Source organism: Dipodomys spectabilis, unplaced genomic scaffold (genome assembly GCF_019054845.1).
Source record: "Dipodomys spectabilis isolate Male_0828 unplaced genomic scaffold, ASM1905484v1 ptg000108l, whole genome shotgun sequence".
NCBI lineage: Eukaryota > Metazoa > Chordata > Mammalia > Rodentia > Heteromyidae > Dipodomys > Dipodomys spectabilis.
In genome coordinates, this window is record NW_024870785.1 from 9,851,069 (window position 1) to 9,878,332 (window position 27,264).

Here is a 27,264-nt window from a genome sequence, read left to right on the forward strand (position 1 = left end):
AGCCAGAAGTAGAGGTGTGGCTCAAGAGGTAGAGCACTTGCCTTGAGCAAAAGAAGCTTAGGGGCAGTGCCCAGGCCCTGAGTTCAAACCCCAGGACCAGGGGAAGCACAGCAAAATCAATATGGTGTATATGACACACTACCAAATTCTGAACCCACAGACTCAATGTAAGTAACGTACTGGACAGAGAAAATACTCACTTACTTGTGTGTGTGTGTGTGTGTGTGTGTGTGAGTGAGAGAGAGAGAGAGAGAGAGAGAGAGAGAGAGAGAGAGAGAGAGAGAGAGAGAGAGAGAGAGAGAGATTCACCTCATTGACTTTAATGAGTCAATAATCAAGGTAATAATAACCACAGGGCCAGAAGACATGGGATAAAAAGTGTCCATGACATAGCATTATCTGCTTACTTTTAATCATGCTGACATCATTGGCTCCATCGCCGATGGCCAAGGTCACGGCATTTCTGTACTTCTTTACCAGCTCTACTACTTGGGCTTTCTGGAGTGGTGTAACTCTGCAGCAAACCACAGCCCTACACATGCAGGCAAGCTCCAAGAGACCATTCTTCATGTCGCTTTCTAGTGCATAGGCCTGTGTTATTGAAAAACAAAATCCAGGAAAGAACATATCACAGTATGTGACAGCTGTAATCCGGGATGTGTGTGTGTGTATGCGTGTGTGCATGTGTGTGTGTGTGTGTGTGTACATGTGTGTGTACACTCAGGCTTGATCTCAAGGCCTAGATGCTTGTCCCTTAGCTATTTCCCTCAAGGTTGGTGCTCTATCATTTGAGCTCTACTTCTAGGTTTTTGATGGCTAATTGGAGCTGAGCCTCATGGACTTTCAGACTGGTTTCCAATCCTCGGATCTCAGCTGCCTGAGTAGCTAGAATTACAGGTGTGAGCCACCAGCACATAGCTTACATGTCTTTTTTTTTTTTAAACTTTTATTCTAAACCATTGTATTCACTGCAACAAATAATTATTGACCCAGAATCACACAATCAAGTGAAGAAATGAGTATGAAACTCCTAGTCAACACGAAGGAATTTTTAAATAATAATCTTTGAATAAGCAAGAAAAGATCTCACTGTTTAGAAGGATCTACAAGTGATGATTACTGGGCTGTTGTCTGTGATGGGCTTTGTTGGTTCCCTTGCGCTGTTGTTTTTGTGTTGTAGCATTTGTTGTGCTTGTTAATTGCAGGCAAGAGGAGCAGCAGATCAGATGCACATTGTTCCTTGAAGAGTACCATGGCTGCTGCCAGGTGAGGCTTAAAAAAGCAGGCTGTGCATCCTGCATCTCAAGCAGACTTCCCACCCCGTTGGACACTGGCTAAGTCCAAGTGCATAGAACAGTTAGATATGCTAAGGGAATGCTGAAAAACAATATAATCCCTTCCCATGTAACCATGTAATTCTTTTTCTAGAAAACACGTCATGCTATCTGTCTTGGGAGGGGGCAGTACTAGGCCAGGCGTTTGAACTCCAGACCCCATGCTGGTTAGCCTGACACTTGGCCATGCAAGTCATTGTGCCAGCCCTGTTTCTCACTGATTAATTTTAGGATAGGTTCTTGCTTCCCAGGTGAGCACATGCCAGAGGCACAATCCCCCTACGTTTAAGTTTCCATCAGTGGGATGAAGGGTGCATGCCGCCATGTCTAGCTTGGAGTCTTGGGAACTTTTCTGTCCAGGCTAGCCTCGATCCTGCAGATGCCTGGAGAGCCTGATCTCAGCCTCACAAGTAGCCAAGATTAGAAGCACGCCCCGCTTTCTTATATACTTTCAAATGAAGACAATAAGAGGAGTTAACAGGAATCCAAACATCTCTAAGTGAATCTTCAAGCAAACACTCTCTCAGCCAGCTGCCTATACTTGTGAGTTTTATCTTCTGAACCCGGCCATTTTAAGTCCATTCATCACTCACATGTCACCAACTCGCTTGTTTCCCGTGATTTAATATGGTTTATTTTGCTTTGGTGCTTTTATTCTTATTGTTATTTCTATTTGCAAACATCACTTGCTCCAGAAAGCTTTCTCTGTTCACTCTACAAGATGAGATTTGTCTTTCTCTAAGCAGACACAGAGCATTGTAGCCCTTCCTCTTTTTTTTTTTTTTTTGGTCGGTCGGTCATGGGGCTTGAACTCTGGGCCTGGGCGCTGTCCCTCAGCTCTTCAGCTCAAGGCGAGCTCTCTACCACTTGAGCTACAGCGCCACTTCCGGTTTTCTAGTGGTTTATTGGAGATAGGAGTCTCACGGTCTTTCCTGCCCGGGCTGGCTTTGAACCTCCATTCTCAGATCTCAGCCTCCTGAGTAGCTAGGATTACAGGCGTGAGCCACCAGCGCCCGGCTACCATTCCTCTTTTATAATGATTTTCATACCAGTGGACAACAATTGCCAGGGCAAGGATTCCAACTCCTATCTTTAACCTCGGGCTTTAGCACTGTGATCTGGACGTGCTTAATAAGTGCTAATGAAACAACTAGGTGGCTGAATATAAAGAAAACATACTCTAGTCTAGAAAATTCTCATCTCCAAGCCTATTCCCAGAGGAAATACCGATTCAGAAGTCTCAAATTGTACTGAGCCTTCCTGAACTGGCTGCGTTATTTAGCATCGCCAGTGGGCTCTCTACTCTTTCTTCTTGAGGATCAATAAGTAAAAAAGAAAACTAGAGTCAGACTTGGAGAAAGAGAGGTCCAATTACATTACAAAGCATCAGGATCTGGGCCAATTATAGAGTCACCATTTGAAATAAAACAACAAAAAGAATTCTAACCATACTTGCAGAAACAGTTGATTTCCTTACATGGGAAGAGACCCTTCGCATCAGGATTTGAAGCTAAGGGAGTAGTCCTGCAAAGCATCGATTTAGCACCTTGAGAAAGACAGAGACAGAGAAAGATGGAGACAGACAGAGAGGGAGACAGAGACTGAGAGACAGATTGAGAGAAAGACAGCTAGAGGAGAGAGAGATTGAGGTAGAGACACACAGACAAGAGAGAGACGGAGATGAGAGAAAGGCTAAGTTATCACCTGACTGCTCCCACCCTACCAACACATGGCTTTCTTTGAGCCTGAGGTCAAACCCAGCCTATTAGGGCTCTTGTCTATATTGCTGTCTCTGGGCAGCTCAGCCTGAGGCTTCCAGTTGTAAATCCCAGATGACAGCCTTCAAATGCTCAGTTGCTGTTCATCTGAGCAAGGGAGAAGTTCGTGTCATCTGGACAAACTTTCAACGGAGCTTGGCCTGCAGAGACGCTCTGTAACTTTCCATGGTGTAGAAGGCAACATGTTAGGTCTGCAGTCCAGCTGGAGAACTCTGAGCTCTAAGAGCTAGCAGACAGATGATCACAAGGGAGGGGGAAAAATACAATATACTCACATCCAACTTCTTTTGTCCTCTAAGAAACTTTCTACAAGAAGAAACATTTTATTTTTTTCCCCAAAGTTGAAAAAAGAATCATCAAAGCCAAAGAAAGATGTGAGATTAGTTCTTTGTGCACATAAATGATAATTTCACTAGAGTGCAATCGGACCTTTTGTATTCTAAATTAGAAACCAAGAGGAGTGTTTTGATTTTTTTTTTTGTTCAAGACTTGGAACCTGAACTACATTAAAAGTACAATGCAAGTTTATTCTATTATGACAAAAACCAGATTTCCTAATCAAAGCAAATTGTTTGGCCTGGCTACAAAATGCTGCTATTTAGAAAAAAAAAACCACCAGAGGTATCTGAATGGCAATAATTTGGTGTGGTAATTATATGAAGGTCAGGCTATGCTGTGCAAATCACAGACATTAGCAAGAGCAGTAATTGCAATTCATCCATCCAGTTGCATTTACTTTAATTAAATAACACCAAGCGGTGACACTCCCCCATCCTTGGAAAAGCACTTAAATAATATGGCTAAGTGCTTTGCAGTCATTTGGACAAGATTGATACTCTGTGAATACAGTATTTCTTCAGACTCTCTCTTTGCTGTGACGGTTTAAACAATAATGTATGAAATATATATTAGAGGTTTCCTTTTTCCTTTGCAAACAGGAAACGGTTGTGTATGGCCTATTTCTCCTAGTGCCATTTGAGAAACACACTCACACACACACACACAGTTCTCATTATGACAACACAAAAGAGATGATTATGGGGATAAAGTAAAAGGACAAAAGCCTGAAGCGAACTCACCAAACTGTGGCCATTTATGACTAAGGCATAATCTCCCGTTACACTGTCTTCTGCTGCGACAGATTTCAGTTCTAGTGGCTGCTGCTTTTCACAGAGTCCCTGGCTATCCAAAATGTGCTGGCTGCGTCCAAACAAAAGTTCCTTCGCTGTCCTTAAAGAACAAGGGCAAGAAGAAAGAAAACACTGTAAGGAAGTACATAGAGCCTATCTACAACTCCAGAGGCAAACTCTCATTTTCCTGCTATTCAAACACAGCTTGGCACAAGATCCAGTGTGAGCAAGTCACCTGGGTAGTTAGTGCCGGGTGATGGGGGGAGGGAGGCTGGAGCAGATGTCTATCTTCCAGGATATACGTGGGGGAAACAAAATGAACACAGAATCTTCTCCATTGTTTTATATTACCTGACAGGTTACCACCATTTTGAGCTGGGTTTAACTAGGGAAGCTTGGTAGATTTGTTGTACATCAACACTGTCTTAAAACAGCAGTCCTCTGAGAAACACACGTGTGTGTGTGTGTGTGTGTGTGTGTGTGTGTGTGTGTGTGTGTGTGTGTGTGTGTGTGTGTACATACTAGGGATTGAACTCAGAATCTGAGCACTATTTTTGAGCTTTTTCACTCAAGGCTGGTGCTCTACCACTTGAGCCACAGCTCCATTTCCAGCTTTTTCATGGTTAATTGGAGATAAGAGTCTCACAGACTTTTGTACCCCGTGCTGGCTTTGAACTATGAGCCTCAGATCTCAGCCTCTTTTTTTCCCCCCAGTTATAGGGTTTGAACTCAGGGCCTGGGCACTATTCCTGAGCTCTTTTGACGTAGGCTCATGCTCTACTACTTTCTGTTTTTTGGGGTGGTTAATTGGAGACAAGAGACCCATGACTTTGAACCTTGATCCTCAGATCTCAGACTCCTTAGATAGGATTACAGGCATGAACTCCCACACTGGGCTTGAGAAACACATTTAAAAAATGGTAATAAGAGCAAATGATGGCATGTATTAGTTATTAAATGTGTACGCAGTCTCAAGCAATAGGATTGATCCTCTAGGAAAGAAACTACAGACACCCCAGTGCATAAGGGCTGGTCCACATGGAAACTTTACCAATGCTCTCGATTAAATTAGTGGTACTGTGCAACAATCCTGCCCACATCCTATCCATCTCTTGCACTTAAGAGAAAGCTTACATGGTGACAAAAAATCCTCAGAAGTGGCATTTTAGTGTTCTCTTCATCATGCAAAGATGATGCCTTTAAGGGAAAGGAAATTCCCTCTGTGAAGACCCCTGGGTGACAGGCTTTGAAGTAATCTAGGACAAGCTGAACTAACCACAAAAGCTTCAACCACAACCAGAGATCTACCAGCAGATACACTTGCATGTACGAACTGAAGGCTCAGAAAAAGTGGGGTACAAGAGCTGGGAAGGTGACTTAGTGGTAGAGTGCTTGCCTCACATGCATGAAGCCCTGGGTTCGATTCCTCAGTCACATACACAGAAAAAGCCAGAAGTGGAGTTGTGGCTCAAGTGGTAGAGTGCTACCTTCAGCCAAAAAAAAGCTCAAGGACAGTGCCCAAGCCCCAAGTTCAAGCCCCAGGACTGGCAAAAAAAAAAAAATGTGGGGTATGAAAACCTTATTCATGAGTCATATGCATATGTACACAAACAAATGAATTCAAGTATGGTAGACTGGGGGAGGATTCCAATGGTTTGCCTCCTTTGAACAACAAACAAAATGAATGCTAAGAAGCAAAAGCACGTTTTATCTGGGTTGGGGGGCACACATGGAAAGAGATAAATACAGTCATAATATTCAATATACAGATATGACAGGAGAACCAAGTAATTGGGGAGGGGTGGAGTTGGGAGAGAGGGGGGGGAGATTGATAGAAAGGATGACACTGACCAAGATGCTTTGTCCTAAACAGGACTGTCAAATTGAAACCTTCGTACAGCTACTCAGTAAAAGAGAGGGAGGGAGAGAAGAAAATGAGTAGTGAGAAAATAAACTACATCACAGATATTTGGGCTTATGGCAAAATGGATTGGCTCCATAAAGACCCATCCAACACAGAAAACATTTATTAACAGGGATTAATGCAGAGACTCCTCTGATAGAAGAGAATTATCACCATATTAAAGCCAAGCAATAAGCTGTTTTCTAATTATTGGTAAGTGTCACACTAACTATTTACATACTTATAAGCAAAGACAGCAGCAATAACAACTTTTTTAATCCCAACCTACCTACCTCCCCCCCCCCCCAAAAAAAAAATAACCAAACTTCACAACCAACCAACCATCTTATCTTCTGGTTCAACATTTCCTTCTGCTTTTCAAGAGCAAAAACTCACATCCACATTTAGAAACCCAGAGGTCATATGACCTTTGGTCCTACGGATGATAGCATCTATTTAGTAAGCAGTTTGCAGGACCAAGGGAAAAGATTTATAAAGTCAGACGGCTATGTGTGAAATTTAGGGAGTTATAAGAGTCAGGAGGAGATGGAGAGCAGACATGAAAAAAAAAAATCACTATTTGAGATGTGGGAGGGTCAGACTTTCCTAGCAGATAATCATGTCAGGGAATTCCCCCCCCTCACAGCTTTGAAAATTTACAGTCCCATATAATAAAGAAAGCAATGGAGGCAAGTTCCTGGGAAAAGGAGATTTGCTCTGACAGTACTGCAGAGCCCATAAATTGTGCCCTAAAGAAGCACAAGGAAAACATCTCCCGAGGTTTCCTTTTTAGTAAAGTTCTCGTGTGTGCATAAATGACTCAACCTCTGTCTTTCCCCCCTCCCCCAGAATGAGAACATTCCGAAGGAGGATGAAGGTCATGAACGTATTGGCTGAAATACTATTTACTTAGGATTCCCCCTCAAAAAAACAAAAACAAAGACACATCTTCCTAACATCTGACCTGAGCCCTTTTCCAGGCAGAAAAGGGACTGTTGGGGTTTTTCTTTTCTTTTCCAGCTCTCTCTTTTTCTTTAAACAGCCAGTGGTCTTTCCTCGCTGGCCGGCACTCCCTGCCCGAGCGGGGGGCCTGCTTGTCAGACATTTACTCCTGTTCTGTAGCTGCCATTTCTTTTTCTCCCTGCAATGGAGCTCTCCAAACACCAGCTGGTTCTTGCAAGAACAATTTATTAGGGAAGTGGCAGGGGGAGCCGCGCAGAACTCGCGCCGGAGGATATAGTGTGTCTTTGCAGGCACACTACACAGTGCTTGACCACAGAATACGAATCACGAGTGCTAAAACAAAAGAATGTCTGTTCTGCCAGCTCTGTCGTGAAGAGGCAGTTCCGAACAGTGCTGGCATGCAGAAACATGAACAGCCTGAGCGGCCGCTGGCCTTCACAGCCCTGTGCTCTAACAAGCACAGGAAGGTACCGGGAGAAGCCGCTGAGGGAGTCCATGCAGCTTCTAAAGGGAGTAAGATGCAGGGAATAAGTCATTCTGTGGCATTGTTTAAGGAAATCTCTATTCAAATACCAGAAGGATCTGGTAGGCGCTGGATTAAAATCAAGATACAACCTTAAAAAAAGTCAGTGTGGGGTTTGATACAAAAACTAAAGCTCTGGGCTTAAGAGACCCAGGTTCAGATCCAATGTCTTCCTCCCACAGCAGAGAAGTAGCTGCAGTTGAATTGTGTGACTACTAGCCACTTGATTATTTGGTATCAGAACCAGGCCTAGAACTCAAGGACATTAATTTCTAGTTCTCCATCTACCACACAAAACTAGCTTATCCATATAGCCAGCCAGAGTTTGGAATAAAATGACAGCAAGAGGGACAACAAAAACTACATCACACCTGTAACCCTAGCTACTCAGGAGGCTGAGATCTGAGGATCACCGTTCGAAGCCAGCCTGGGCAGAAACATCCCTGAGACTCTTATCTCTAATTAATCACACACAAAAAAGCCAGAAGTAGAGCTGTGGCTCAAGTGGTAGAATGTAAGCCTTGAGCAAAAGAACCTCAGGGACAGTGCCCAGGTCCTGAGTTCAAGCCCCACAACCCACGCCAAAAAAAAAAACAAAAACAAAAAACCCCAACTTACTTCACACTCTGGCCATAAAAGAAATACAAATCAAAACAACATTGAGATTCCAACTCACCCATTAGAATGGCTATAATCAAGAACTCTAATAACAACAGATGCTGGAGGGGATGTGGCCAGAAGGGAACCCTACTGCATTGTGGGAGGGTAAACTTGTTCAACCACGCTGGAAAGCAGAATGGAAGTTCCTCAAAAGATTACACACAGATCTCCCCTATGACCCAGCAATCCCACTTCTGGGCATTTACCCAAGTGATCACAAACAAGGCCATGTTAAATCTACCAGCACAACTATGTTTATCGCAGCATTATTCACCATAGCTAAGATATGGAACCAACCCAGATGCCCCTCAGCAGATGAATGGATCAAGAAAGTGTGGTATATATATATATATATACACATACACATAAACATACACACAGGTGTGCACACACACACACACACACACACACACACACACACACAGTGGAATTCTATGCTTCCATCCAAAACAATGACACCGCCCCATTTGTAAGGAAATGGAAAGACTTGGAAAAAAAATCATATTAAGTGAAGTAAGCCAGGCCCAAAGAAACATAGGTCCCATGGTTTCCCTTATTTGCAATAACTAGTATACATCTAAGATAATCTTAGCAGATGAGCAGAATAGCTCAATAGCTATGTACATGTGACCATATAAGATGATGCTAAGCGAAATGATCTCTAAGACACAAGAGGGTTTTTCTTGGTTGTTGTTGTTGTTAATACGCTATGTGATTTTTTTGTTTCTTTTGTATGTTCTTCTCCCTATCATGTATCCCCTGTTGTCACTGTATTTGATTTTTGTACATACGTTTATTTGAACTAGGGAAGGAAGGTGAACAGCAGAACAGTAAGACAAAGAGGAGGGGGACCCAATGCAACAGCGATATACACAAGACAGGTATGTTGGTAATGATCTGTACAACTTGAGGGTGGGGAGTGGGGGGGAAGGAAAGCAGGAGAAAAATGAGGGAAGGGGTAACAAGTTTGGCAAGAAATGTACTTATCACCTTACTTATGCAACTGTTACCCCTCTGTACATCACCTTGACAATAAAAAATAAACATTTCTTTCACACACACACACAAACCCTGCATCGTTACCATGCTAATAGTAGAGGAAATCAAGTACATGAAATGTTGGCTAAGCCCCAATTGTACCATCCCTTACTATCTAGAAAACCTGTAAGTTACCCAACCCCAGGAACACATTCATTATTAGAACTATGAGAATGGGCCAAGCTGATCCGATCTCAAGATAATTAAGAACCAAGTTGTATTCTATTTGGCTCATACGCTGTTTTAAATTATCTGTATGACCTTGATGGCCAATGTGAAGATTTCTCCACACCTCAGCCTGACATCTTATAATGGCCCAGATCACACCCTGACCACCTTACCTACCCAATCCTGGAGTTATGCATATTTGACAGTGCTGAGCTAATTATCCAAACAGAAAACTTTATTCAAGAAAATACCAATGCCCATTTTGTTGCTTGAAAGAGAAAAAAATCACTTGCTAGAGTAGAACTGGCACACTTCTCAGAAGCAGTAGTCATTTCCTGATTTAATGAGTTAAGAGGACAAGAGGGGCTGGGAAGGTGGCTCAGTGGTAGAGCGCTTGCCTTGCATGCATGAGGCCCTGGGTTCAATTCCTCAGCACCACATAAGCAGAAAAGGCCGGAAGTGGCGCTGTGGCTCAAGTGGTAGAATGCTAGCCTTGAGCTGAAGAGCTGAGGGACAGCGCCCAGGCCCAGAGTTCAGGCCCCACGACTGACAAACAGACAAACAAAAAACAAAGAGGACATGAATTTTTCTAATGTTAAAATGTGATCAAAAGTGGGCACCGGCCAGGCACCGGTAGCTCATACCTGTAATCCTAGCTACTCAGGAGGCTGAGATCTGAGGATCGCAATCCAAAACTAGCTCTGTAAGGAAAATCTGAGAGATTCTTATCTCCAGTTAATTGGTGCTGTGGCACAAGTGGTAGAGCATTGTCTTTAAGCAACAACAACAACAACAAAAAAAAATCAGGGACAACACCCAGGCCCTGAGTTCAAACCCTAGGACTCACACACACACACACACATTCATACACACACACAAAATGTGATCAACTGAAATACAGAATTATCAGGGCAAACAAAATTACACTCAGTCTTCTTCCTTGGGCGGAAAACATACATACGTATTGGTAAAATGTAATCAATTGTAGCAAACATCTGAGAACCTATAGCAATTTAATTGTGGGTTTCTGGACATGTTCTTAAAGCTGCAGCAGCTAATGCAGTAAAACGAAGCCAGGAATCCAAGTGTCTAAGACAGTTTCAAGACACTAAATTTGAAACAAGCCGTATGTATAATATGTATGAAAATTACATATCCATGTTTATGGCATACTCTAAACACATTTGACAGGTTTAAATAGAAGCATTTAGGTCATTTCCTTCCAATAGCTACTATCACTCAGATCCTGGTCTTTTGATACATTTTTGGTTTTTTTTTTTTTGCATGAACTTTCTCTGAACTCAAAAGCATAACACAAGAAAATGGAATGGTACGTATTTATGATTTCAGTAGTTCATCCCCAAAACTAGGGGCTTAGATAGTAATAGTCACAATTAGGAGTATATCAAGCATAGCTTTTATTCCCCCAATCCTAATATTCAGCACATCTATCCAATAAATGTATTGATTCCTCTATTAAAGAATTTGCTATCATATACTGTCTGTCTGTCTTGGACTGACTTAATTAATTGGTTAACTTCTAAGTCAAGGTTGAAATAAACAGTGTGTGCCAGTCAGCTGAGCAAGATGGCTTCCAGGGTTGTAGAATACTGAATCTAGGTAAAAATGCTTCACTTCTTTTCCTTTTATTTTTTCCTTTTTATTGAAAACAAAATGAGGGACTAGATGTAGCTCAGCAACAGACGCTTGTCTATCAAGTGCAAAGTCCTGGGTTCAATCCCCACTACAAAATAAGACCAAAAAAAAAGTTTAAGGAAACATTGTAGCTTTTTTTCCCTAATTGTAAAAGCTAAGCATAAACACTACTACCATCACCTGGTGCACATCACCTGGACAGAACCCCTGAATGTTTTCCAAGGCTTAATTGTTGTGTGGATTGGCATATAGTGCTTGATGAATATAAATACACAGACATACTTCTTATGTACTATATGCATGATGCAATCTCATTTATCACTTATCAGATATATCATGGACATCTTTCAAGGCCAGTAAGTAACTACACAAACAGTTTGATTACATAGTATTCCATTGTGTGTATATGTGTGTGTGTGTGTGTATATATATATATATATATATATATGTACATGTGTATGTATATGTATACTTCTGTATATGTATGATAAATAATAGTATTTAACAAAATTCTTCACTGTTGGGAATTTAAACTATTTCTCATTTCTTATTATATCTATTAATAAATACATTCCTATATGAATATTTATACATTTCTTTTTTTAATTTTCAAATTTTTTCTTTACTGATACCTCGTTTGAACTCAAGGCTTCATACACATACACACACACACACACATATTTGGTTTTTTTGCCAGTCACAGGGCTTGAACTCTGGGCCTAGGCGCTGTCCCTGAGCTCTTCAGCTCAAGGCAAGCGTTCTACCACTTGAGCCACAGCACCACTTCCAGTTTTCTGGTGGTTAATCAGAGATAAGAGTCTCATGGGCTTTCCTTCCCCAGCTGGCTTTGAACTGTGATCCTTAAATCTCAGCCTCCTGAGTAGCTAGGATTATAGACATGAGCCACCAGCACCCGACTTTTATTTATTTCTTTCTCTTTGTTTGTTTGTTTCTTTATTTCTTTTCTTTTCTTTCTCTCTCTCTTTCTCTCTCTCTCTTTTTCCTTCCTTCCTTCTTTCTTTCTTCTTTCTTAAAGGAAATTCCTAAAAGCAGAATTCACTAGTATAATTTGGAGATCTATTGGTATTTTGCCCTCTAGATAGTTTCTACTCATTTATAAATTACGGTTAATCTTGTTGGTCATCTTGAATGGGCTTAGAGATGTCTTAGAAATTAATTAAGCACACTTCTGGGTATGTCTCTAAAGATATTTTGAGAGATGATAAGAATATGAGGTCTCTGACCTATTGATCTTATGCAAGAGTTTTATACATGAGTGAATTTAAAAATCTGTATACTTTTAGAAGGTAGCAGAGCTGTAAAAGTTGGTCTGGTTGGAAGAAATAAGTCATTGGGCATGTGGGGTGGGGTGGGGGGGTAATCATGCCTCGCCCCTTCTTGTCTCTGGTCCTCTGCTTCCTGGCTGCTATGAATTGAATAATCTACTCTACTATGCCCCCTTCCCATGATATATTGAAACCATGAGCTACTCAGAAGGTCCTTCTTCACTAAACTGGTTCTGTAGGAGGCCGTTAATATCTATGAGAAAATCTGGATATCACAGAGTCCAAACAACTCCATAAGCAATACAGTTTCCTCCACATCTCTCCTCCATAACAAGAGCTAGGCCATCTATTCAGTTAACCAAATGGATAGTAGCAGGGTGAAATCTTGAGATGGGAACTCAACCCTAACTCTCCAACCACAGTTCACCTTCTCTACTCAGAAACCTTCCTTACCTCTGGGGAAACAGGCCAAACACAGAGGCAGAGGTGTTGAATTCTTACGTTTTAGGCAGCAAAATTGACTCTTGGATTTATTCTGAACTCCAGCCATCTGGAATTTCACTAATTGAGCTTTTTGAGAAGCAAAGAAAAAAAAATAATAAAAGTATTGTCCAAGTCTCAACTCCAAGCCTGTGCTCTACCAATTGAGCCACATGGAGACTTCTGGCTTTTTGATGTTTAATTGAAGCTAAGCACGCTCATGTATTTTTCTGCCCAGGCTGACTTTGAATCATGATCCTCAGGTCTCAACCTCTGGTAAAACTAAGATTACAAATGTGAGCCTCTGATTTTGCTTCCCACCCCTTCCCTTTAACACTTACCTGAGTTCTTCTCTGACTTCTGCTGCAGTGTTACCCGCAATCACCAGCACATCGTTCATGTCATCAGTCAGCAGGTTGCAGGCATAGCCGATGTTGATGGCAGTTTCTGTAATAAAATAAAGCCACCTCTGGTTAAAAAACAACAACAACAAAAAAACTATTAAATAAGCCTAGTTCTTGGAAGTGGCGCTGTAGCTCAAGTGGTTGAGTGCTAACTTTGAGCTGAAGAACTGAGGGACAGTGCTCAGGCCCAGAGTTCAAGCCCCACAACCAAAAAACAAAAAAGACTAGTTCTTGGGGGGGGGGGGGGGGAGTGTGTGTGTGTGTGTGTGTGTGTGTGTCTTCATATCAAAGTGAGCGCTCTACCACTTGCGCTACAGCACCACTTCTGGTTTTCTGTTAGTTTATTGGAGATAAGAGTCTCATGGACTTTCCTGCCTGGGCTGGCTTTGAACCATGATCCTCAGATCTCAGCCTCCTGAGTAGCTAGGATGACAGGTGTGAGCCCCACTGGCGGCTGGCTAGTTCATCTCTTTTTGAAGCCATAATTGTACATTTTCTTAGAGCCTACATATCTTGTTAATATTAAAGACCACAGGATGACTGGCAAAACACAGTGACCCAGAAGGCAAGTCAAAGACCTGGTTTCCAAGCCGGGCGCTGGTGGCTCACGCCTGTAATCCTAACTACTCAGGAGGCTAAGATCTGAGGATCGCGGTTCAAAGCCAGCCCGGGAAGGAGAGACTGTGAGACTCCTATCTCCAATAAACCACCAGAAAACCGGAAGTGGCGCTGTAGCTCAAGTGGTAGAGCGCTCGCCTTGAGCTGAATAGCTGAGGGACAGCGCCGAGTTCAAGCCCCACGACCGACAAAAAAAAAAAAAAAAACCTGGTTTCCATGATCAAAGTCACGACTTGCTCAACCCATGGAGAAGGAAGAACCTCTCTGAATCTTCTACTTATCTAGTTTTTAAAAATGCCTACACAGCCAGGTGCCAGTGGCTCACACCTGTAATCTTAACTACTCAGGAGGTTGAGATCCTATGATCACTATTTGAGAACAACCTGGACAGAAAATCCCTAACCAAGGGGCTGGGAAGGTGGCTCAGTGGTAGAGCGCTTGCCTTGCATGCCTGAGGCCCTGGGTTCGATTCCTCAGCACCACATAAGCAAAAAGAAAAAAGCTGGAAGTGGCACTGTGGCTCAAGTGGTAGAGCGCTAGCCTTGAGCTGAAGAGCTGAGGGACAGCGCCCAGGCCCAGAGTTCAGGCCCCACGACCGGACCCAAAAAAATAGAAAAAAGAAAATCCTTTACCAAGACTCTTACCTGCAATTAACTACAAAAAAAAAAAAGCCCAAAGTGGAGCTGTGGCTCAAGTGGTAGAGTACTAGCCTTGAGCAAAAAGCAGCTCAGCTCAGCAACAGTGCTCAGAACCTGAGTTCAAGCCCTAGGAGCAGCAAAAATAAAAAGTCTCCAGATTCTCAAATTAGTATTCACAAAGACATCTTAAAATCTCATAACTGAACAGTGTGATAACAATGATAGATTTATGACCAATTAATAATTTGATGAAGATATAGAGAATTGATTTACCAAACCTATAAATTCCTCAATGCCCCCCAAATCATCTATCAACTGAACAGAATTTCTAAAACAAGTGTATGACAATTGAATATTTTGGTTTACATATGGCCAAGCATAAAATACTTATTATTTTAATTATTACTGCTAGTAACCAATCAAAATATAGTGATCCCTTTTGCTTTCTTAGGAAAACCATATTCTACACACAATACCTTAATATTTTGTTGTTGTTAAAAATGAGTCCAAGCCTGGCACCAGTGTCTCACATCTGTAATCCTAGCTACTCAGGAAGCTGTGACCTGAGGATCATGTTTCGAAGCCAGCCAGGCATTAAAGTCCCCATGAGGCTCTTATCTCCAATTAACCACTCAAAAACCAGAAGTGGAGTTGTGGCTCAAAGTGGTAGAGCGCTATCTTTGAGCAAAGAGCTCAGAGACAGCACCCAGGCCCTGAGTTCAAGCCCTGCAACCACCACCAACAAAAGAATCCAGTCTCATTGTACTACTGTGTGTATAATCCCAGGATCTAACAATTATGCTGGTACAGCTATAGTGGCTGTTAAAATACTAAAATCCATCCATGAGCAGAGGCTTCCCTAAGTCTCCCCAAAGCTCACCTGTCACTCTTATCTCTCCCAAAAGATCTTCCAAAAACTCCTACCAGCAAGAAACCAGAGGAGTAACCAGAGATGCCTAATTCTCTGCTTAGTACTGAGTTGACCTCTCTCTAGGTTGGAGACAGTGATCACAGGAACCAATTGTTAAGTATTTTTAATACCTTTGATCCTTACAGATGGAAAAGACTACTGGCCTGAAATTCTATTAACTTTAAAACAGACTACAGGAAGTATTTTAGTTTTTGGCCTTGTTTTTACACAATAAATTCTTGCTGTATATTGGCTTTCTTCTTTTTTTGTATTTCAAATTTCCCTCATATGAACAATTAGAGGAATATCCAATGCGGATTTCTGTTCAATTAAAATTTTACTACAAGCCAATGCTGATGGTTCACATCTAATCCTAGCTACTCAGGAGGTTGAGATCTGAGAATCGTAGTTCGAAGCCAGATGGAGGAAGGAAAGTCTGTGAGATTCTTATCCCCAATTAATCACTTTTAAAAAAAAACACAAAACAAGTTGTGCTGTGGTTCAAGTGGTAGAGCGCTTGCCTTAAGCACAAAAGCCCAAGGACAGTGCCCAGGCTCTCAGTTCAAACCCTAGGACCAGCATAAAAAAAAAAATCCTACAGAATTCAAGTCTCCCTTTTCAAAACGTTATCATTATACATCTTCAGATGTACCTTGTTTGTCTCCCGTGAGAATCCAGACCTTAATATTGGCTAGTGACAAATTTGTAACGGTTTCAATGACTCCCTCTTGTAACTTATCTTCTACAGCAGTGGCACCTAGTAGCTTCAATGGAAAACAGAGAATAACATATGTTAATGCATGCAAACAATAGCTGAAACATTTATGGCTTCCAGGATCAGAGTTTTGGAGGTCAAGGAATACAAAAAAATAAAAAGGATGATACACAGTATGATATATTGATTAAAGCATCCAACTGCAATAGTACAGACAGACTCCCCAAAAAGGCCCCAAATCAACCCAACTTAATGGTAGAAATACTGCGGGTTAAAATGAACAAGAGGGTCAGGTGCTGTTGGCTCACACCTGTAATTCTAGCTACTCAGGAGGCTGAGATCTGAGGATCATGCTTTGAAGCTATGAAACTCTTATCTCCAGTTGAACACCAGAAAACCAGAAGTAGAGCTGTGGCTCGAAGTAGTAGAGACCTAGCCTTCAGCAAAAGAGCTCAGGGACAGCACCCAGGCCCTGAGTTCAGGCCTCATGATCGAAAAAAACAAAAATGTGGGTCATAAAGCAGGAAAAGGAGATAGGAACTCATAAGATCAGGGACATACCAGAGGTTAACAAGTAATAGTCTACTGTATTCTACCAATTGCATAAGGTACTTGACTAATTAACAGGAGAGCCATTCACAGGGAACTCAAAGCCAACATGTAAAGTAGGATACAATGTTTCAAGACTAACATCAGTTATGTGCAAGATGATTTAGAGCTAAGCTGGGTCTCCAAACACATAATTATCCTTCCTGTAAACACAACCCATCATGCTTCTAAATGCCTACCATCAGATCTCTTTCAATTTCTTCATACAGCTTACATATCCGTTCTTCCCTCTCCTCTGCGGCAGTGTTTGCATCTTCGAGCATCTTATACCACTCTTTAAAATACTTGTCGTCCAGGTCCCTGTATGCAATTGCCAAGGTTCGAAGGCCTTCCCCTGAAAATTCCTAGCACCGAAAATAGACACTTAGGAACCACTAGAAAACAATAAGCACAGTAATGAACTACCACCGTGATGGTGGGTATGGAAATAGAGTCAGATTCATTTTATCCCAAGAGCATCCCTTGGCATCTTGACTAATAACTTTGATCCTCTTAAGGGAGAGAATGTCTGTATTGTGTGTTTTATTTCTATGAGGTTAAAAGCTTCACAGGAAGTAGCTTTCCCCCTAAAGATGCCAGAAATGTATGCTTATGCATCCTAGTGTAAAGTTAGTACAGTAATTTTGTCTTTAATTTTGGTGTGAGTCTCAAAGAGTCTGGACACTGTCCCTGGGCTTTTATGCTTAAGGTTAGTGCTTAGGCTAGTGCTCTACCACTTGAACCACAGCACCACTTCTGTTTTGGAGTGTTTTTGGTCAGTCACGGGGCTTGAACTCAGGATCTGGGCATTTATCCCTGAGCTGTTTTGCTCAAGGTGAGTGTTCTACCACTTTGAACCACAGCACCACTTCTGGTTTTCTGGTGGTTAATTGGAGATAAGAGTCTCACAGACTTCCCTGCCCAGGTTGGCTTTGAATGGAGATCCTCAGACCTCAGCCTCCTGAGCAGCCAGGATTACAGGTGTGAGCCACCAGTGCCAGGCTTTTTTTCTGGAGGGGTGTGGGAGGAGTGGTTAATTGGAGATGAGTCTCGTGGATTTTCCTTCCCCAGGCTGTCTTTGAACCACGATCCTCAGATCTGTAAGATTTTAGGCATAAGCCACCAGCATCTGGCTTGTAGTTAAAAAAAAAAAACTTAAAAATTATTTGATTTTTTATTTTTTTTTAGTATGCGCTGGTAGTTGGGCTTGAACTCAGGATTCACACTTTCATCGCTTGGCTTTTTGCTCGCAGATGGTACTATACCATTCAGCCACACTTGTGGCTTTTTTTGGCTGGTTAAATGGCGATAAGACTTAGGCTTCCTGCAGGGGCTGGCTTTGAATCAGACACTCAGATCTCAGCCTCCTGAGTAGCTAGGATTATTAGCATGAGCCACCAGTGCCTGGCAATTGTTTAAACTTCTGAAGACTCTACCATCAAGTCAGCTTTATTGAAACAGTCTCTATGTATTGTTTTTTTTTTAAAGAAACTATGTCCTAGAAGTTAGTATTTAATAATCAGATAAATACCAGGGAAACCATCCTTTTCCTATAGCAACTCAGAGGCCCAGCCATCTCAAGTGATCACTTCTAGTAACGGAGACTGGTAGCTGCTAACAGTTTCACACAGCCGCAGAGCTAGAAACAGATGCACGGTGCACTGGGGAAATGCTACAACCTCCCACTTTGCTTCTGCCTGCAATGGTCACTTTATGGCCTCCAAACCCAGCACACAAAGCACTTTTTTATAGCCATGTCTGCTCCTTTGAGCATTGCTATTGAGCCTGTCTTCTCCATTGTGTGTTTTGTTTTTATTTTTCAGCTTATGGCACACAGTAGAGGTTTTATGGTCAGGCAAAAGTTAACATCATGACAGACTCTAATTAGGTCAAGAGAAAAGTCAATGCATACTGCAAGGATGTGGCTTAGCCTAGAGAGACCATGAGAAAAAATTATCCCAAATTTATCGCCAAGCCAGTGAGCAGCCCTTGGGATATGGCGATCATATTTTACAAGCCCACCACTAGGGTCTCCTTCTGATCTGAAAATTTAGTTATTGCCTCATAACGATCTTTTGTCTTCTTAATTCGCACAGACACTTCTTCGCCTTTAACTCACAACCCCACTGGGCACGATCACTGCCTTCCTCTCTTGTTCTGGACAAGAGGGAATCAACTCTGAGTTGACAATACAAAAGTGGACAGATGATTTAAGTTATTTAATTAGTGCATGAAACACAAGTCGAATCCTAAATTGACCATTTGAGCAAGGGCTTTTCCTATCGTTAAACAATTCAAAATCAATTATTAAACACAAATTTAAAAACCTCAGAATCTCGAAGCCAAACTGAACCAAATGAATGAAGGAAAGAACAAGTCACATTGATCTGGTCTAAAAGAATATTTTTTTTTCCTTTTTCATAGACACATTGAAAAAAATTAAGTTTCCTATATACTATAGTAACAAAGGAGACTACATGGAAATTTAGAATGTTGGTGTCTGAGTAATGGCAAAAATCAGATAGTTATGATTCCAAGGATCTTTCATTTGAAAAAAAAAAAAGTAAATAAAAATAAGAATAAAAAGACTATGCCAGCCTTCTGGATTAGATTAAAAGAAAATCAAGAATGCCCTATTGGAAGGACAAAAAGAATAGCCATGTTTGTAACCCATATTACTAAACCATCATTCTTTTTTAAAAGCTTCAAGTCAGGCAAAGTTTCTGAATTTTATTTGTTTTTGTTTAAAGATTCGAGGAATGTTTTCTATTAAATATAGGGTCTGACAGCGAACATAATTATCAATGTTTTTTTAAAGAAAAAGTAGCAGCATTGAGAAAATGAGAATTTTGACAAATCACCTCCTTCATACCCCAAAGTTCTCATAGGGTTAAATGAGAACTTCAAACAAATAGGAGAGAAATACTTGAATCTCAGGTTGAAGCAAACTGGTGTTCATATGAACTGATTCCCCTCTTCCCTGAAAGCAACCCTGAGCTCATGTCCAGTTACTGTGTTCATCTGCCCAAGGTGACACAGAGGAACCGGATTCCAGGAGGGACCAACAAGCCAGTTTTCAGACACATTGGCCCATTTCCTCCTGCAACTGCTCTCCAGATTCTCTCTTGGTGTCAGATTGTTTTGCTGATAGTTTTTTGTTTTGTTTTGTGCCGCTCTTGGGGCTCCGAGTGCTGTCCCTGAGCTTTTTTTTTTTTTTTTTTTTTTTGGGTCCGGTGGTGAGGCTTGAACTCTGGGCCTGGGTGCTGTCCCTCAGCTCTTCAGCTCAAGGCTAGCGCTCTACCACTTGAGCCACAGCGCCACTTCCGGCTTTTTTCTTTCTGCTTATGTGGTGCTGAGGAATCGAACACAGGGCCTCGAGCATGCAAGGCAAGCGCTCTACCACTGAGCCACCTTCCCAGCCCTGTCCCTGAGCTTTTTTGCTCAAAGGTAGAGCTGTATCCCTTGAGCCACAAAGCTGCACTTCTGGATTTTTTCATACTTAATGAGACATAAGGGTCTCATGGGCTTTCCTGCCCGGGCTGGTTTCGAACTACGATCCTCAGATCTCAGCTGCCAGAGTAGCTAGGATTGCACGTGTAAGCCACAGACCCGCAGCTACAGCTGACAGTTTTAAAATAAGACCTAATCTTAAGAGACGGCCGAAGGGCTGCAATCCTAACCTTCAGTCACTTACACTGAGGTGGTCGAATGTCACAGATGGAAGGTTTTCATTGGAAGAATGAAGTCTTTCAAACAGGACAGTATCTGCTCCTTTGGAATAAAGTTTTATCTGTCCTGCTGGGTTTCGAACTGGAAAGAAAAAAATAGGTATTTAGAATGGCAGATGAGAAAAAGTGAAAGCTGTCAAAACTAAACTCTTGCAGGAGTTTAAAAAGCAGCTAGATGCTTTTTAAAAACAAGGTTTCATCTAGCAGTAAAACATCAGTGACTTTGGTTTAGATCACTACCTAAATCCCTTGCTTCTCCCCCTGTTTTATTAGTCTTTCTTTTTTTGGGGGGGAGGTCCGGTTGTGGGGCCTGGCCTGAACTCTGGGCCTGGGCGCTGTCTCTCAGCTCTTCAGCTCAAGGCTAGCGCTCTACCACTTGAGCCACAGCACCACTTCTGGCTTTTTTCTTTTTGCTTATGTGGTGCTGGGGAATCGAACCCAGGGCATCAGGCATGCAAGGCAAGCGCTCTACCACTGAGCCACCTTCCCAGCCCCTTCTATCAGTCTTTCTACTTGAGTCCTTTGCTAGTCCCCAAACTCAGAAACAAAAGTTTTTATGCTGATAAATAATACCTTTTTATTTTCTTTAACTACTGCTGCTACAGTGGTACAAATCACTAACACTGTACAGTTAAATTGTCTCCATATGGACTTCTAGCCACACAAGTCGTGATTCACACATTAATTCCAAGTCAGTGCTGGGGGTGGTGGTGGTGGTGTGTGTGTTGGTCCTGGGACTTGAACTCAGAGTCAGAGCCTGAGTGCTGTCTCTGAGCTCTTGTGCTCAAGGCTAGTGTTCTACCCTTTGAGACATATCTCCACTTCCAACTTTTTTGGGTGGATTGCTGTCTTATTTCTTAATGCCCTTGGCTCTTGGGAAAGGCTCATCCACTCTCCATGGTTCATTCTTAGGCCAATCCCAGCTAAACATATCTCCCAGAGGAAGATGAAGAACTGAAGGCTTTAAAAACATCCCACTTGGGGGCTGGGAAGGTGGCTCAGTGGTAGAGCGCTTGCCTTGCATGCCTGAGGCCCTGGGTTCGATTCCTCAGCACCACATAAGCAAAAAGAAAAAAGCCGGAAGTGGCGCTGTGGCTCAAGTGGTAGAGCGCTAGCCTTGAGCTGAAGAGCTGAGGGACAGCGCCCAGGCCCAGAGTTCAGGCCCCACAACCGGACCCAAAAAAAAATAAAAATAAATAATAAAATAAAAACATCCCACTTGAAGTCTGTTATTAGTAGGGTTGTATTTGAAGGGGGGAGGACTAGGACTGGGGTTTGAACTCAGTGGCATGGGTACTATCCTTAGCTCTTTTGCTCAAGGCTGATGCTCTACCACTTGAGCCACATCTCTATACCCAGCTTTTTAGTGGCTCTCGGTGATAAGACTCCACAGACTTCTTTGCCCGAACTATCTTTGAGCCGTGATCTTCAGATCTCAGCCTCCTGAGCAGCTAGGATTACAGGCATGAGCCACTGGCACCTGAGTTAATAGTGTCTTGGTGTTTTGAGGTTTTTTTTTAATATATGCTCCCTAACTTTGGAAGTAATAGACCTTCTATGCTGCCTTTATCTCTAGCTTTTCTGTGTATGCGATCAGATGAATTTGTCTTTCAAGTAATAGGATATTTGGCCAAAATTTTTTTTTTGGGGTCCGGTCGTGGGGCCTGAACTCTGGGTCTGGGTGCTGTCCCTCAGCTCTTCAGCTCAAGGCGAGCGCTCTACCACTTGAGCCACAGTGCCACTTCCGGCTTTTTTTCTTTTTGCTTATGTGGTGCTGAGGAATCAAACCCAGGGCCTCATGCATGCAAGGCAAGCACTCTACCACTGAGCCACTTTCCCAGCCCACTGGCCAAATTTTTTTAGCCTTGATATTCTGTAGGCACTCCATAATTATTTATTGAATGAATTAATGAATGAATGACATGGTCCTATATTTCCTCCTAAGATCTACAATTTCAGACAGTTGCTAGGCCAGCATGGTAGTTCATACCTATAATTCCCTAGTTATTGGAAGACGGAGAGAGGAGAATTAATGACTGTCAGCCTAGGCCAAAAGGAAATAGTATCTCAAAAATCAAAGCTTGGAGCCAGTGGCTACTCAGGAGGCTGAGATCCGAGGATCACAGTTCAAAGGCAGCCCGGGCAGGAAAGTCCATGAGACTCTGATCTCCAATTAATCATCAGAAAACTGGAAAGGACGCTGGGGCTCAAGTGGCAGAGTGCTCGCCTTGAGCTGAAAACCTCAGGGACAGAGCCCAGGCCCAGAGTTTAAGACTCATGACAGACAAAAAAAAAAAAAACCCTAAAAAGTACAGGGCCTGGGGTGTGGTTCAAGTGGTAGAGAGCCAGTGCAAAGCCCTGAGTTCTGATAGTGGTGATTATGATTGTAAGCTTATTCACCCCTATTTTGGGCTGACAGCCTTCACCATGGGTCATCCACAAGCCAGGCCTGGCCACCGTTGTCTATTCCCACAGGCCCCGGCTGCGGGAGCAACAGAGTCTGGATGCCCAGTCCTGGTCACACGCTGGCTTAGTGTAGAATCTCAAGATGCCAGCTATAAGATGTATTGTCTCTGCTACAGAATGCTTTCCTAGCGACATGATAGCTGTAAGAAGTACTGACTTTGCTATGAGCCAGATATAGAATGTATTGTCTCTGCGATAGGATGTTTTTCCTGGCTGCAAGCCAGCTATAGACTATCCTGCCCTGGCTGTCTGATACCTCCAGCGTCCAGCTGCTGTGACTACAAAGATTTCCTGCTCAGCCCATTCTTCTGGCTTCAGACTCTGTATCTACCTTTATTGTTCTGAGAGCAGTTTGCGACTCTCTTCCCCAGGAGAGATAGATAGCCTGTCCTCTAGCTGACATTCAATGCTTCTTATTTCTACATGACTGTGTCTGAGTGGTTTTCTGGGTCGGTGCTTACAGTGATAATGAAGAAGAAGAGGAAGGGGAGGAAGAGGAGGAGAGGGAGGAGGAGGAGGAGGAAGGAAAGGGGGAGGAGAACAACAATAACTAATGATGATGATGATGATGATGATAGCAGCAGCAGAGGAAGAAGACAATGCTGACTAATTCCAATTGCTAAGGTTACAACCCCCTGCTCTGACCATACCTTCACCATCGTCATCAGCTGAATCAAAGATCACTCACATTTTCTACTCAATTATAGTTTTCCCTTAAAAAGAACAGAGTACCTCGAAATAGATGCTCATTGTAAAGATCTACTACTATCAATATAATAGGATACAAGATTTAGAGCTTTCTTTAAATGAATGTAACTATGGGCATACAGTATACTTTTTTCCTTCCTCTCTTGACTTTTAATTATCCTTTATCACCCTAGATCTATCATCACTTTCTCCTGGCCTGGATAGCTCTAATGCAAGCTGGAAACATCAGGACTGGTTCTTATGTTGGTCTTTTACCCACCACAAGAGTTCATAAAATGGCAAAAAAAAAAATCACAGCTCTCACCAGATGGCCAAGAGTAATAATCCCTGAAAAGCATCACTATGACCACAGAGCGAGCAAAAGTCATCTCAGCTACCCACCATACCTATGACCGACATCCTCTTCCTGACATTGTTGAAGTCCAAAAAGGCCAGCAGTTGATATGTAACGCGTGTCCCTAATTCCTCTATTGTTATTGTTTCCGGGGTCCGAGACTTAAAAACGAACCCACAGTTTTTAGCCGCCGTCACCAGAGCCCCTTCATCTGGTGACTGAACTTGGTAAATCAGCTGTCCTGAAAAAGAAAGGAAGAAGTATGATAGGAGCATTCGCACAATTCCAGTGCCATCCCCAACTCCTTCTTGGATTTGAACTCACAGCCTTATACTTGTCAAGCATGCCTTCATTTCTTTTTGCTGTAGGTATTTATCAGAGAGTCATGTTTTTGCCCAGGCAAGCCTAGACCATAATGCTTCAACCTCCAACCTCCCATATAACTGGGATTACAGACACATACCATCACTACCTCATTATTGGTTGAGACGGAGTCTTACTTAACTTTCTGTCCAAGATGGCCTGCAGTCATGAGAAATATGATCCTCTCAGTCTCTGCCTTCCTAGCAGTTGGGATTACAAGCATGACCCACCACACTTAGCCCAACTTGTTCTCTAATAACCAATATAAGCATCAGCTCCAAGTATATTTCCAATGCTTAGGTTTCCTTTCCTAGTTACCATCCACCCAGTCTTCTGGGTACCACAGGACATGCTATAGTGTAGTCCCAGTCACCTGAGAGAAGAAAGACCTATTTCTCAGTCTACTTCTCCATGGGCTAAAACTTTCTGAGGTCAGAGGCCATACGTTTCTTGTGACTAGAGAAGAGTCACATAATCCTCAGGGTAAGCATCTGAGCTCATTAAATGGATCATTAAAATCATCATTTCTTATCTACACTGGAGGGACATATGGCTGAAAGAGATGACGTGATATTTAGAAAGACTGCACGACAAAAAAACAAGGGAACTGATTGTCTGATCACCACTTCAGGGAAGCATTGACACCCACTTTAGGAGAACACAGGCAAAATATCCATCAGACGGGGAAGAATCCAGCCAGGATGTTAATACACTGTTCCTTGATATTATGTGTGGTAAAATGGGATTAAGAGAACTCAGGAGAGGAATGAAATGACCAAAACCAAAAAATAGGACAAACATATAAAATACACTTAATGTAGTATGTACAAAGTAAGCTTTCTTACATAAGCTTTCATGATGTTTGTAAAAATTAATTGGAAAAAGAGGGCAGAGACAGAGCTATGGTTTATTGATTTGTAGTGATGTTCAAGATAAGATCAGGTGGTTGTATATTAACGGATATATCATGATTGTATGTATTATATTGTATGTTTATGCATGTCCACATGTATACACACACACACACACACACACACACACGAGCATGAAGAAAACATATAGAGAAAAAAAAAATGAAGCTGTTAAACACAGTTTTACTCACAAAAGCCCAAGGCTAGAAAGAACCCAAATGGGCATCAACGGAGAACTAGAAAGAGAAATGGGGCCTCTTCATGTAAAGGAATACTACTTAGCAAGAAAAAAACCATCAGTTGATTTAACAACACAGATAAATGACAGAATCTACCCTGTGTCAAAGAGGCCACACACAAAAAGTATATGCACGGTTGGATTCCATTGATATGAATGACAAAAACAGGCAAAAGCCACGATGGGTGATAAGAATCAGAGCTGCACTTGGTTTGTGAGTATTGAATAATCTGTCTGGAAAGATTGAAGAGATTTATACCTTGATAGGACCACTGATTACATAGATTCATGTAATTGCTAAAGCTCATCAAACTAGATATATAACAAGAAAATAATGTTGGAAAAGCAAATATTATAATAAGCTACAAACGAGAAATAGGAGGGATAATATATAGATTTGATCATCAAAGAAACAAAAAAATACTTCATGGGACTGGAGGCATGGCTCATAGGGTAGAGTGCCAGTCGATGAGCAAAAGTGTCAGATACTGAGTTCAAAGTCCAGGTCTCAGACCAAAAAAGAGAAAAAGAACCAACCCAAAACACACCTCCAAACATTTGCAAAAGAAAATGAAGGAAGGTTCAAGCCACCCCCTAGAGTCTCCAAACTCAAAAGTCAACAAATGACACTAGAAGCGGTCTTGGGACATGATGAGCAGAAGGAAATCAGAATTCTCTTCAGCCTTCCTGGATGCCTCTCTTGCCAGTGTGCTCTGAATAACAGCTTGCAAGGGTTCCTTCTATGCTGAGGATACAGTCTCCGTCAGGGAGACACCTCAGTTTCTTGGGGCTGGAGACCAAAGCTAAGGAGAACCTGAAGTAGCTTCACACTTCCAGAGGAGGAGAAGGAAAAGGAAGAAAAGAAAGCCAAGGTATTCATGGCCTGATAAATAACTTTGAAACCATAAGCTAACAGTCAGCTCTCTCAAATGGGAGCTTGGCGGATACGCTTGTAGCACCAAATCTGGCAAAACAAGAGTCATCTAGGTGTCCTGTGGATTTCAGGAAGATGTCACCAACGCCTGGGAGACAAACCATATGTTCTGCCTCCCCCATACAATCTCAGGAGACAGACGGCTGTAAGGAGAATCAACACTCACCCAAGGACTGTCACAAACACACATAGGAATGACAGCCACAAATCACTGGACGTTATAGAACAACACCACGAAAACTGGACAAAGAGCTCAGAAGACACAGAACACTCGATAAAATGAAGCATAATAGAGGGAAACAAAAGAAAATTCCAAATTAAGTATAATTAATATCCTCAACGAGGTCTAAAGAATATCGTAATGTTAATGGAAAACAGACTGCCATTAAAACAAAATAGACTTGGGGAAATGAAATAAACTCAAAAGGCCGAAACAAAAGAGGCTTACTTAGAAGGACATATTCCCAAATGGAAAGACAATTATTCCCTATTGATGTTACTATTATAAAGATCAGTTAAAGTCAGAAATATAATTATGTGAGTCTTCAAAGTGATTAAAATCGGAGGAATGGGTTAATTCAGTAACATCCAGGACAAAATTATGGCTTGAATGTAGTCCCAAGATGAAAAGACAAACAAACAAGCTCAAATACATACCTTATACACATATATATGCAAAGACAGAATTGCATGTATGCACACACACATGTGATACATATATATATACATACATATATAACTTTTATGATGGAATTACTCAGGTAGTAATTTTAACTGGAGATTTGGTAGC

At 42.0% G+C, this 27,264-nt stretch overlaps 1 protein-coding gene across 1 annotated transcript in view; it reads right to left on the bottom strand.

The window, feature by feature from the left end:
* The window catches only part of Atp8b4 (ATPase phospholipid transporting 8B4 (putative)), a 134,175-nt gene that overhangs the window by 22,602 nt on the left and 84,309 nt on the right, over nt 1-27,264 (bottom strand). Inside the window, exons 16-22 of the mRNA XM_042687985.1 lie at nt 24,081-24,269; nt 20,487-20,602; nt 16,993-17,157; nt 16,142-16,253; nt 13,261-13,366; nt 4,192-4,342; nt 408-591 (exon numbers count right to left, since the gene is read on the bottom strand). Coding sequence (XP_042543919.1) covers nt 408-591; nt 4,192-4,342; nt 13,261-13,366; nt 16,142-16,253; nt 16,993-17,157; nt 20,487-20,602; nt 24,081-24,269 — 1,023 coding nt within the window. The remainder of the gene's footprint in view (nt 1-407; nt 592-4,191; nt 4,343-13,260; nt 13,367-16,141; nt 16,254-16,992; nt 17,158-20,486; nt 20,603-24,080; nt 24,270-27,264) is intronic.